General features: G+C 36.6%; 1 protein-coding gene across 2 annotated transcripts in view; it reads left to right on the top strand.

Moving 5' to 3' along the window:
• The window catches only part of GRM5 (glutamate metabotropic receptor 5), a 521,413-nt gene that overhangs the window by 434,415 nt on the left and 72,791 nt on the right, over positions 1-14,207 (top strand). For both annotated transcript variants that reach the window (XM_030333012.1, XM_030333014.1), the window contains exon 7: positions 5,121-5,247. In XM_030333012.1, the coding sequence (XP_030188872.1) occupies positions 5,121-5,247 (127 nt within the window). The remainder of the gene's footprint in view (positions 1-5,120; positions 5,248-14,207) is intronic.

Raw genomic sequence — 14,207 nt, forward strand, 5'->3', positions numbered from 1 at the left:
GTTCATTGCTTTAAATGGTTATTATAAAAGAGAAAGTCAAAATGATAAATTGAAGCCATATTTGTGGAGAGTTTTGAATGGCATACTAAGCAGATTGAACTTAATTTTTATTAACCAGGAGTCAGGATAATTTTGACAAAGATGTTGACATAAACTAGGCTATAGTAGGTAAAGATGCATGAGTAGTTATAAACATGAATAGCGAAAGAAGAGACAAGTAAGGACACTGATAGTGATAACAAGAATCCTGCATTATGGAAGAAACAGTGAGAATGGAGAGGGTACAGGGGAGGTATTTGAGAGAAACATTATATATATATATAGGTATACTTAATGAACCCTGGCTACCAACTGGAGGTCAGATTGGAGAAGAAAAAGAAGTCTAAGACAACTGCAATTTCAAGTCTTAGTAACTAGAAAGTCAAGCATAGAAAAATGGGAATGGTTTTAGAGAAAAGGCAATGGGTTAATTTGGCAGCCTATTGGTTTTGAGATATCTATCCAGTGATAGAAAACATTGGTCTACAACAATGAGAAATAAGGCTGAAGATACAGAGTGAATTGAATAGAGCTAAAGTTGGAGCTGTTAGAGTAGGTAAGTCACTGAACCGGAAAGTATACAGAGGAAATAAATGTGGACCAAGAACAGACACTGAAGATATACTTTGAAAGCATAAAGGGGGTAAGGGGAGGGTCCCTCCCCTCCAGTGGTTCAGTCAGTTGAGTGTCCAACTTCAGCTCAGGTCATAATCTGACGGCTCATGATTTTGAGCCCCGCGTTGGGCTCTGTGCAGATGGCTTGGAGCCTGGAGCCTGCTTTAGATTCTGTAGTCTCCCTCTCTCTCTGCCCCCTCCTGCTTGTACTCTGTCTCTCTCTCTCTCAAAAATAAACATTAAAAAAAAGCCTAAAGGAAGAAGAAAAGGTAGGGAATGAGGGACAACAGGGCCAGGGAGAGATAGAGAACCAGAAAGCAAGCTGTCATGCAAGGTGGTAGTCAGTGGAAAAGAGAGGTCAAGGAAGAGAAGCACTGAGGGAAAGACAAGAAAATTAGGGTTAGCCCTTCACCTGGGCCTTCTGGAAACAGAAGCTTGTAGATTAAAACAATAGAATGGTAACTGAGCAAGAAGTATGTGATGAAAAGCAGTTAAGGGGCATGTCTGATAGTTAAGGACATTGAAAAGTTACTTTTAGGCTAAGTAAGTTCTGGCCACACTTCCAGGAAATAAAAAGTCAGTGAAAGAGAGAATGAAGATATAATAAAAATAAAAGAAGTTTAGCTATTGAGGTATAATGCCCTAGGGGAAGAAAAATGGTATCAAATTATTCATCAAATAGTTATTGAAGTACTAGACTACCACACTTCAGGCAGTGTATATACCTGGAGCAGTCAGCCTTGGTCTTTTCAGTCAATCTCATGTTTACTCTGTTTAGAACATTTGAGGTGTTTATTCATTGGTGATTACAAATTAAATGGAAATAATTCAGTGTCAACTGTAAAACCTTCAAGGGGTAGTTCTGAAGATTTGGTAAGCATAAGACCAGAAGGAAGAAAGACAAGGTAAATAAAGATAAATAGACATTCATATTATCTGCTAAATGGCACAATAGCTTATGGAGTATCTAAATATTTCTGTATGTTTTGTTATGGTATACAACACGGGTTAATAAACCATAACCCATGTGCCAAATCCAGCCTACTGCTTGTTTTTGTAAATAAAGTTTTATTGAAGTACACCATGCTCATCTGTTTATGTGTTGTCTATGCCTGCTTTTGTGCTACAATAAATGGAATTTATCAGTTGAGTTGAAATAGAGACTGTATGGCCGACAAAGACAAAAATAATTTACTTTGCAGAAAAAGTTTCCTAACCTTTAATATTCAGTGACAGGCTGCATCTTGCCCAGTCATCTTGCAATTAGATTCTGTATGTGAAATTATTTTTAGACTCACTCAGAATATTGATTGTTCATAATTTCCATTTCCTCCTGTAGAAAGATAAGCCTGGATAAATTACCACATGGACATTGTTTGTTTTGACCTTTCACAGCAATACAGTTTAAACCTGTAACTTCAAAATGCTGAATGGCTGATTTGTGAGGTTTTTTTATATGTACTTTTCTACCCCATTCTACTGGGAATAACTTACACAATGGAAGAATTTGACTCCCTGTTATCATATTTTTAATACTAGTTATTTTTTAATGTTTAGTCTTTTTTTAATCCCAAATTTTATTTTCCTAATCACATATTATTTTCACTGTATTAAATATACAAGTGACAATATTTTCTTAATATGGCTTAATGTTGTCATTGAGCAATTTTATTAAAGATGTCAACATCTCATGCCATCTTTCAGATTTGTTAACTTAGCGTCCATGCAAGTACACTTGGTCTAGCAAAGGTTCAAATATGTTACATGTTGTTATTCACAAAGAAAGCACCACTACTTCCAGGATCTTCAAAAAGAATGGGAGTCACGATGTTACAGAATTGTCACTACCTTTTCATGAATGTGAAACAGAACATATATAATATGTGGGAAAAAAAAGGAAAATCAATTCTAAACAGAAGAAATACCAAGTTGTCACCACTGATGTAAAAAAAAAAAAAGACTATAATATTGGAGTTATTCTTAGAACAGGAAATGATTTTATTTTGGTAAAAAAAAATTGAAATTTACAAACCAATGCAAACTAAAGCACAGGAACTGAGCATATTTCTAGAAGGAAAAAAATACAGCTACTTTGTTTGCCATGCCCTCCTAAGAAAGAGAATCCTTCAGTATTTCAGATGTGCTTGTTTGCATTACAAAATGTAATAATTGTCCAACAATAGTTTTACCAAGTGTGGTTGAAATTACCTTAAAATGACATTTTTTCTCTATATAAATATTCATATGCATATTACTAATAAAACAGTTAACATTGTTAGAGTGTCCTACAGTTTACAAATCACTGTGCTATTAATCATCAGGAAACCCTATAAAGCTAGATATTACATGTAAAGCACTGGTCTTGGTTTGAAGAAGTCAGTCAATCAGCTGTGGAACTGTTCAAAGCTACACAACTATTTACTGGCTATAAGTAAGACCAGAACCCTGGTGCCTCTTGATTCTCAAGTCCAGGACTCTTGCACTGCATCTTTCAAAATATCATGAACTCTATTGTTTTTACGTTTTTATTTTAATTGCAGTTAGTGAGCATATTAGTTTCAGGTATGCAACATAGTGATTCAACAATTCCATACCTCTCCAGGTGCACATCACCCACAAGTGCACTCCTTAATCCCTATCACCTATTTAACCCATCTTCCCACCCCCTGAACTCTATATAGACCAATAAGGCACATTTATGAACATGAGTCTTGAAGCCCAACAGGCATTGTTTGATCCTTCATTTGCCCATATGTGTTATCTAAGCTCACCACACTTCAGTTTTCTCCCCTTAAAAAAAAGAATGAAATAAAACCAACCATCTTATTACAGAGCTACTCTAATGTTTTAGTGAGATAACAGTATATGGCATGCAGAAAATAGCCATTAGTCAGTATTATTATGAAGACTACTTTAGGTAGATTAAGCAGGTCTAATTAGCAATGCTGTCTTACTTATCTGTTTATTTTAAGGAAGGGACCATTCAGACCCTTCTGTCATTCTCTACTTGTGTGGTGGCATTGTCAAGAGTCGGCAAAAGGAATAGGAAATATATAAGAGGTGCCAGCTTACAATTGTATATGGCTACAGATATCTAGACACTGTTACTATTGAAGGTCATTAATAGAGTCAGCATGGAGGACAAGGAATATGCAGTGTAATCATTGCTGTGTCTGGTTATTGCTGGTTATTAATCACAGTTTTAATTATTTATAAGAATGTTTAATGAATGCTGTCTCTATTCCACAGAGGCTATTCATGCACCAGTGGTGGAAAAAAAATAAAAGACATCCATTTCTAAAGAATAACATCTGGGACTCCTTCAACTGTTAAATTATTTCAATTATTTTCCATTGCCTTAAAAAATCAAACAGATGAAGAGGTATATAATAGTCTCAATGACCTTATCCACCATCATCCCAAGCAAATCAAAGCTACTAGAATAGGAAGGAATGGGCTGTGAATTATTGAACCAGATTTTCATTAGAAATAAAGACCAAGAGATGAACTCCAGAAAAAAATTCATGTTGAGTCTCTTAATTCAATAGGAATTCCTAAGGATTTTTTTATCATATAAGTAGACTTTTGAACTTTAGCAGGTATACAATGTTTCTTGCTAACAATTATTCAACTGATGGAAGGAGCCAAGATAAATTTAGAGAGCAAAAGTTTTTAATTTGAGGGAAAACAGAAGACTCTGGGGAAAATTCAGTTATATACATACAAGTGTGAATGAGTGTGTATTTATATATAAGTACAAACACAGACGTTTCATTAAATATAGATATCTAGGGGCGCCTGGGTGGCTCAGTTGGTTAAGCGGCCGACTTCGGCTCAGGTCATGATCTTGCGGTCCGTGAGTTCGAGCCCCGCGTCGGGCTCTGTGTTGACAGCTCAGAGCCTGGAGCCTGTTTCAGATTCTGTGTCTCCCTCTCTCTGACCCTCCCCCATTCATGCTCTGTCTCCCTCTGTCTCAAAAATAAATAAACGTTAAAAAAAAATTTAAAAATAAATAAATAAATAAATAAATATAGATATCTAAAGCTAAGTAACCAAAGACTTGTATTTATTTTTTTCAATATATGAAGTTTATTGTCAAATTGGTTTCCATACAACACCCAGTGCTCATCCCAAAAGGTGCCCTCCTCAATACCCATCACCCACCCTCCCCTCCCTCCCACCCCCCATCAACCCTAAGTTTGTTCTCAGTTCAAAGACTTGTATTTAATTTAATTCTAAACCCTGTCAGCAACCAATTTTATGATGTGGGACTAATTGCTTAAACTCAGCTTCAGTTTCTGTGATTATAAAATGAGAATATTAATAAACACACTACCTATTTGATAACATTTGAAGTAATTTATGTTAAAGCCATTTCTGCTTTGCAAAGCAGCATATTTGAATAACAGATTGCTGGATTTTCATCTATACAAAAAAATAATCAAAACTTTAAATATTTCCCTTAGGTGATCCGGAAGGGAGAAGTCAGCTGTTGTTGGACCTGTACACCCTGTAAAGAGAATGAATATGTCTTTGATGAATACACCTGCAAGGCGTGCCAGCTGGGGTCGTGGCCCACTGATGACCTTACAGGTATACGTATCACAATGTCAGCATGGATACATGCTTCAAAAATTAACTGAAAAAGGATATACACATGGAGGAGGTCACATCTCAAGTACTTCTCATCTTGGTGGTATTGTTCACATGACAAAGAATTCCCTTAGGGACAGAAGCCTTCCCAATGCATGGGCTAATCTCAAAAATCTTTATATCTCAGGGAGAGATTGGTCAATATTCCTGCTCACACCCCCAAAGTAGATCAGAATTCCTAGGTTTTCTACTGGACATTTTCAGCCCATCCTCAGAAGAGTTTCAGAAGGTCCTAGGCAGGGTCCCAGTTAACCATCTATTTGAGGTGGAGAGGGAGAGCTGTTAGCCAATAAAAGACTAAAACATATGACATATCCAAGAGAAAAAAAGCACAGAGTTGGGTGGAAGTTGGTCTCAAACTTTGCTACTCTTAGTAATTTTCCTTCTAAACCAGGAAGCTCCAACAAATGAGTTTTAAAATAATGTTGGCACAGGGTAAAACTTACCTCTACTTGTTTTTTTTGTTTTTGTTAGTGTTGCTTGTTTGCTTTCTTTGTTTAACTTTTGTGTTGTTTGGGTTTGGGTTTTTTTTCCTCCAAAAATGTTAAGGAATATGTCATTGTGTTCTCAAGATTATAGTTCATGGCTATTCCTAATTTTTCCAATGTAAAAACAGAATATAATACCTTTCATCCTTCCTTCCAATTATGCAATAAAAATTTATTACATGCCTGTTTGCCCACCATTGAAATAAAGATATAGAAATAATGATGCAAACTCTATCTTAAAGAAGTTAATATGGGAAGCAAAAGGCAAAAATATGATTACAATATTATTAAAGGGCACAGATTTGTGGACATGGAATATGAGGAAAGGACCTATAGGAGTAGGTCTTCAAGGAAAATAAGAGACAAACAGTCTAGGCAGAGGGCCCACTATGTGGGATGTCAGATCATCTAGTGATTCGACAATTAACACAGATTTAGTATCAAACTCCTAGAGGCTAGAAGATTATAAAATCATCACTGTTAGACTCCATCCCTCACAGGATGAGAGATTAGCCATGATAGTTATATTAGCAATTCCAAAAGCCTGGTTCTAAAAATCCTGTGATCCTGGGCCTTTTGAGACCAGCTTACATTAAGGCTTTGTTTCAGTGATTGTCAGTGATTGGTATTTATACAGAAGACTTCTCTTTTCTTAAAAAGTAAAAAAAAAAAAAAATCTGATTTAATATAACATCCAAGTGCCTTCTGATAGCACTTGAGTCCTGTTTTCACCATTAGACATTGAACTTTCTGATAACTCATACATCCTGGTATCCCTAGAGCCAACTCAGTGCTAAACATAAAGCCTGCAATAAACGTAGTTGAATGAATGAGCTACAGCACACACACACACACACACACACACACACACACACAAATTGTGTTTAATATAAAGTAAAAGAACTAGAATAAAAATGAAAACATTAGGGAAGATACAATTTAAATTTGTAGTTATAAAAGTTCTCTTTGAAGAAATGGACATTAGTTGAGGCCTGAATAACAAATAGAAATAGCTAGCCAAGAATGGTGAAAAGGGCATTTCTGTCTAAGGGAAAAGCACACCTAAGGTCTGCCTATGTGGAAACAAATGGGAAAATCAGAAAGGTAGCAGGAACTAGATCATGTATAACCTCATAGCACATGTTCAGGATTTGAATGTTTGATATAAAGTATAATGAGAAACCATTGCATGGAGTATAGCAGAAGAAGAAAGCCCAATATGATTGAATGTATATTTTCAAAAATATAATTCTAGTAGCTGTGCAGGAGAATGATTTGGAGGGGACGGAAAGCAGGAGAAGGGACACAGGTTGGGTGGTTACAGCATGTTGCCATTGCAGGCAAGAGTTCTTGGTGTCTTGGACTAAACGAGATACTAAGTAAGGGAACCAAATTTTCTGCTTTGAAAACTAAAGAAATAAATGCATTCTTCGATAAAGACCAGTAGTTTGGTTTAAGACAAGATCAGTTTGACATAAAATTTGAGATTTTCAAGTATGACTTAATTAATTTAACAAATGAAGTCTGAATTAATTTAACAAACTCCTTAGTTTGAGCCAGAAAATGTAGTAGGAACTAAAATTCAAAATGCAATCTAAGTTTTCAGTAAACTTATAATCTAGTGGAAGAAAAATATGTAAATAGTAACAACACAGTATACTAACTGCTGCAGGTAGATAAGGAATGAACAAAGTATTATGGAAGAATGAAGGAGGGCATACTTAAGATGGGAGAATTCCAGAAAGCTTAATCATGAGGCATAATTTTCAGCTCACTTTTTAAAAAGTGAAGAAGATCATATTAGAGTGTGCCAGATCAAGGCTTTTAATGGCACCACCATTCTCCTAGATGGTGAGCAAAACCAAGGGAGCCATCCTAGACTCTTCTCTATGCCAGGCCACGCATATCCAGTCACTGGTCAAGCCCAGCTATTTGAGTTGCTAAATATTCTTATTCCCTCCTTTCTTCTCCATTTGTACAACTCTTCCCTTGATTAGGTTCTCAGATTTCACACTTGACCCTTGCAGTAATTTGCCAGTTTATTCCCCTACTCCCAAATGTATGCCACATGCCTCCAAGTCTACTTTTCATCTTGCTGCTGGATAATGTATCCAAAGTACAGATTTGTCCCATTTACTTCATTGCTCAACACTTACCAGTGTTTTCATATCTCTACAGGATATATTCCAAGTTTTTCAACATGGCATTCAGAATTCCCTCTCTTCCCCACCCTCTTATAATCTTTCTAGTTTCAATCAGTACCACTTTACAAATCTTTATGATTTTGCCTTCTAGTATCAAGGGCTGTTTAAATACTTTTCTACATACAATGCCATTTTATTCTTCCATGCCCATACATGTGTTATCTTCTCTGCCTGGAAGGTACTTCTCCTCCTCCTTTACTTGAGTAACTCCTACTCACCCTTCCTTATTCTGTTCAGATGTCACCTCTATGAAATCTTTCTTGATGTACTTAGACTGATAAGCCCCCTATTCTGTATTTCTAAAACAAATTCTGCTTCCCTCTTTACATCAATTTTCAAATTGGATTTTAATGGTCTTTCTCCTTATCTGCCTCTTCTACTGAATCATTAGTTTCTCAAGGACATAACTGTATGTCAATCGTATTACCATTCCCAGCATGTAACAGAATGCCTGGCACAGAGCAGGCACTCAGTCAATGTATGTCAACCTGCAGGAAAATTATGGGGAGTGTAACAAATGAAAATGAAAGCAGGTATTAGGGTCATCCTGTGAAAATAGCTATTAACTAAGGAGTTTGGACTTTTTCCTGTAAACAGTGGAGGGACAGGGTCTCCTGGGTGGCTCAGTCAGTTTAGTGTCCGACTTCAGCTCAGGTCATGATCTTGCGGTTTGTGAGTTCCAGCCCTGCATCAGGCTCTGTGCTGACAGAGCTTGGAGCCTGCTTTGGATTCTGTGTCTCCCTCTCTCTCTGCCCCTCCCCCGCTCATTCTCTCTCTCTCTCTCTCTCTCTCTCTCTCTCTCTCTTTCAAAAGTTAAATACAGATTTAAAAAAATTAAAAAAAAATCAGTGGAGGGACAGTGGAGGTTTTCAAGCAGAAGAATGAAATGTTTTTCCTCTGGCTATATGCATACATGTGAGTTTGTGTGTATGTGAGGGTAGAGGAGAAGAAGTTAGGGGGAATAAATGCCAAACTTAGAAAGGTCTCCACATTGATATTATGTGAAGTTTAACCTTTAATTGAGATCTACAGAATTTTCCCAAGGAGCCTATAGCTGTTTGCAACCCTATCTCACTGACCCTGATTCAAAGTAACAGATCACTTGGGGCTGCTCTCTAGCCAGAAGACTGCTCTGATGACTTCAGCTCTTCCAAAGCTGCCACAGAGAAGCTTGGGGCTAGCTTCAGGGAGTATTTTAAGTCTTTCTTCTACCCACTTACTTACCCTACTTCAGCCTATGACAGCTCAGGTCACCTTTGGGTCAGTACCCTCATGGTGATAATGGATAGCAACTAACACATACATTATGCTTTCTATATGTGTGAAAGGAGAACTGTTTGAAACATTTTACAAATGTTAATTTAGTTAATCCCAACACAATCCTGTAAGACTGTTAGTGTGGTTAAGAGATTTGAGCCTACTAACAACTGAATGATTATTTAGAAAAAAAAAAACAAACAAACAAACTAGATGTGGCAAACAACTGACATTAATGTCTATATATTCAGGCATATATTTGTATATATGTATATATTAATGGAAAGATGTCTGAAATGAAGGTTACTCACTGTTAGGAAAACATGTATGTGAGCGCTGGGACTATGGGTTACTTCTTCATACACACACATACACACATATATGTGTATGCATATAATATTGAATTATGTTATGAGCACACATTTCCATCAATGAAGCCATTAAAATAAATTTTAAGCTATCTATATTCTTAATAGCTATCATAATTATCAGGAACCAGGAACTAGGAATTAGGAAGACAGATAAAGAGAATTTGGCATGAAAACCAGGAAGACTAAAATAAAATTTAGATTTAAAACTGGAGGATGAGGGCACAACATAGACAGTGTCCCTAATCCATTGAGAACAAAGTAGTTATTCTCTGTCTAGCACTCTTATCTATGTTAGCAGTGAAAAGGATAAATGGGATCCCTGCCCTCAAAGAGATTATCATCCTAAATGTTGACAGAGAATAGTAAGATGTTGAGTGTTAACAACAGGGGGGACCAGAATGCCATAAGATCCTGAATCAGTGGAAGCAACTTAAATGAGATGAAAATTTGCCCCAGTGGACAGAGTACATGCAAGAATTAAAGTAAAGGTGGACATTGGCCAAACTGAAATGAGGAGAAGAGTGTTTGGGACATAGAATACAGGAACTGAGGACAACCCAGAGTATTGGGTGGAGGGAATAAGACAGACAAGCGAGGCCAAGATCAACCCTTGGAGGGCTTTGCAAGTCATGGGAAATATTTTGAAGTTTATTCTAATGGAATTTAAAAACCATTATTTAATCATTTAGTCCTTTGTTCAACAAATATATACCTAGCACTTCCTCTGTCCCAGGCAATGTTCTAAGGGCTGAAAATATTCCCATGACCAAAACAAAATTCCCTGCCTTTATGATGTTTACATTCTAGTGGAAAGAATAGTTTCAAACAAGGCAATTATCACCTCCAGGAATATCCAAAAACTGAATAAGAAAGGAAATGCAAACAGGGTGGGCTGTTTTATGAATATTATACAAATAGCAATGTAGAGAGTGAATATGCTTAAAAGCATGAACAGGAAGGGTAGTGATTTCAGAGCAGTGGTTTAATCTGCAGAGATAGAAAGGAGGGAGTTTGGTGGGAGTTAGGAAAGAGGTTTCAATTTTATCTGTAAGCTCTGTGTGTTTGATTTGAAACAATCATGACGAAATATCACTGTTTGCCAAATCTAGATTTTTTTTTTATGTTTGTTCTGTAATTCCCTGCATGTTTACAATCTTTATAACTTAAGACACTTCATACTAGTTGAGCTATTTAAATACTGAGTACTGAAAGATACAATTTAAAAATAAAGATTAGAATTGGGATTTTAAAAGGCGGTAAGAGAAAACCACAGCAATGAAATTTTGCAGATCACAATGTGAATCTATTTGTCTTTTGGACTATGATGATGTAGTGGGAATAAAGAGCAACGAAGAGATCTGATTAGGAATTAAAATCAAAAAGAGAAGGTAATTGTTTCCCTGAGAGAGGACAGTAACTAAAGTATAATCTGGCTGGAGCAAGTAAGGGGGGCTGAGGGGAATAGTGGAAGGCAACAATTTGGGTTCAGTGTTCAGAGAATTCCCTAACAGCCTCTGCCAAGACAATTTCTTCATTGCACACCATTCCCCACCAGATATATGCAAAAACTGTCCTAGAAAGAATCTTTAATTTGTTTTCTCTCAAAGAATTTGGGTTAGGTTAAAAGTAGCAGATCTTTGGCTCCTTAGTCTAAAGCCCAAGCCACAGAAACCCTTTCAGGTGGGTTTGCCAACTCTGGCAACCTTCCAACAAACCCAACTGAAAGGAAAAAGCAAAAACAACATGACTTTCAAAAAGTAACTCAGTGAGAAGCTTTATGACAGGAAGTTAGAATGAATTCCTGCTTTTCACTTATAAAGAAATGTATTTTATTCATTTTAAAGGCAAAGCTGTAAAATAGAAGGAAGGCAGTGCCTATCAGCATTTTAATGTCAATAGGAACATTCTCTGGGAAGTTTCTTTGGTTCCCTCAGTTACCTAATTGCTTTGGAGGTTGAAACCTTTGTATATTCATTAAGGGAGAAAAAGAGAACAGAGTCAAACAAAAGGGAGTTGGTGGGAACCTGGGAGGGATTGGAGGATGAGCTCCAAGGGGACAAAACACTGACAAGTTTTATAACTCCAGCATTTCAGATACTTTCTTCTTACAAATAATTACTTCATTTGTGTTCCTCAGTTTGTCCCACTTTTCTTGGGAGGTTTTTTTTTTGCCTTTTTTAAAAATTTATTTTTGAGAGAGAGAGAGAGAGTGGGGAAGGGACAGAGAGAGAGACAGAGACAGAGAATCCCAAGCAGGTTCTGTGCTGTCAGCACAGAGCCTGATGTGGGGCTCAATCCCATGAACCACGAGACCATGACCTGAGCTGAAATCAAGAGTCTAATGTTTAATCGACTTAGCTACCCAGGCACCCCTTTTCTTTGCCTTCTAATAAATAAGTACATTAAAAAAATCATAGGGAGGATTGATTTTCATTACCAAAAATTATAACTACCTTAGGCATTATCCTTTTGAATCCTATGAGGTAGATATTATTATTTTATAATTGAATTAATTAAGACCCAGGAAGATTCTGTAAACTGCTCAAACTAGTGACTAATTGACCAAACTAGTGGAAAATCAAGCCTAAGTACTGTGATTGTACCGTATTATGCCCTACCACCTTCCCTTCTCCACAATCACGTTTTGGAGTCCTGTTTTTGTTTTTTTGTTTTTTGTTTTTTGTTTTTTTCCAGAAAACCATAGAAAAGAAAAAAAAATTCAGCTTTCAAGCCGGTCATATGTTAATTATCTCCAAGTCACTCTGATATTTTCATTTAAAATGTGCTGCCTATTTATTACAATTCAATCTAGATGAGGAAAGGGGTAAAAAATTATTGCCATGTATTGAATATCATTGCTTCTGATTCTTTAGGGTAGATGTGTTATGAGTTTAGATGAGAAATATGTTTATTTTTATCACTACAATTGTAATAAATAGTTTCTGTTAATATTAAAAATGGAACAGGTTTTCATAATGGTGAACCTAATTTCTTGGCTTCTGGGTTAGAGAAAAATTTGAATAGGAATATATGTTATACAAGCTGATTATTCTATCATTCATTCAGCAAAAGTTCTTTTATCAAGTTTTTATACTGTTGTCAACTTGTGCTAAGTTCTACTGATAGAGATGTAAATGGAAGGTGTCTGACTTTCCGTTTATATAGAATCACATGTCCATAACAGAAGAGGGCTGACTTAAATAATTGCATTAAGAGTATAACATATGATACATGCTATAAATGAACCATATGGCAGGTTCACTGGCGGCACAGAGGATAGTACTCATGAGCAAATAGTTCTAACAAGGTTCAAACATAGCACTGGGCACTGGACACAGTGATCATGGAGATACAATTCCCACCCTCAAGTATCCCAGGGCCTGGGCAGACAAATATACAAATAAAGAGGCAATTTCAATTTAATATATTAAATATGCCAAGCATATAGTAGAAACTGATTTAATGTTTGTCCAATGAAAAGAATAAAAGAAAGAAGAGGAGGAGTGCCTGGGTGGCTCAGTTGGTTAAGCATCCAGCTTCAGCTCTGGTCATAATCTCATGGTTCCTGAGTTTGAGCCCCACATCAGGCTCTGTGCTGACAGTGTGGAGCCTGCTTGGGATTCTCTCTCTCTCATCTGTCTCTGCTCCTCCCCAAATTGCACTTTCTCCCTCATTCAAAATAAATAAATAAACTTAAAAAAAAAGAAGAGGAAATAAAGGAATGGATGAATAAACAAAGGAAAGGAACAAAGGACGAAGGAAAGTGTTAGGATGAGAGTATGCAGTGATTACTACAGGAACACTGAGAAGAGAAAATTAGCCAGTTCTGTAGTACCTTCTGGAAGGAAATGGAATTAATGCATGTGAAATGAGAAGTTAACCAGGTAAAATGGAGAGGAATTTTCAAGCAGAAGAAAAAGACTCTAAGTAATGTTACAACATATCATATCTGAGGAATGTGTCTGAAAATACTTTTTTCCAAAATAACAAAGCTATTCAGGAAAGAGTAAAGCACTATTTCACATTTGCCCTTCTTACAAAGCTGATATTATGGGGACTATCCTTTTCTAAAGACCAAACATCATAATGGTGACCAGAGGTAAAAGAAAGTAACTACTTTGTTTAACAATGCAATTACCAGGGGCGCCTGGGTGGCGCGGTCGGTTAAGCGTCCGACTTCAGCCAGGTCGCGATCTCGCGGTCCGTGAGTTCGAGCCCCGCGTCGGGCTCTGGGCTGATGGCTCAGAGCCTGGAGCCTCTTTCCAATTCTGTGTCTCCCTCTCTCTCTGCCCTTCCCCCGTTCATGCTCTGTCTCTCTCTGTCCCAAAAATAAATAAACGTTGAAAAAAAAAATTAAAAAAAAAAAAATAAATAAATAAAAAAAAAAAAAACAATGCAATTACCAGATCTCTAAATACCTTCTAGATTTTCCTTAAGTTTGCTACATAAACACCAATACAAACTACGGAAGGTGAATTTATGACAAATGTAGTATAAAAAAATACAGATGAGAATTTTGGCTGTGTGCATGACATGTCTGCAACAAATCATCTCTATTTTCTGTCAACAGCATAGTGGTT

This window comes from Lynx canadensis, chromosome D1 (assembly GCF_007474595.2).
Source record: "Lynx canadensis isolate LIC74 chromosome D1, mLynCan4.pri.v2, whole genome shotgun sequence".
Taxonomy (NCBI): domain Eukaryota; kingdom Metazoa; phylum Chordata; class Mammalia; order Carnivora; family Felidae; genus Lynx; species Lynx canadensis.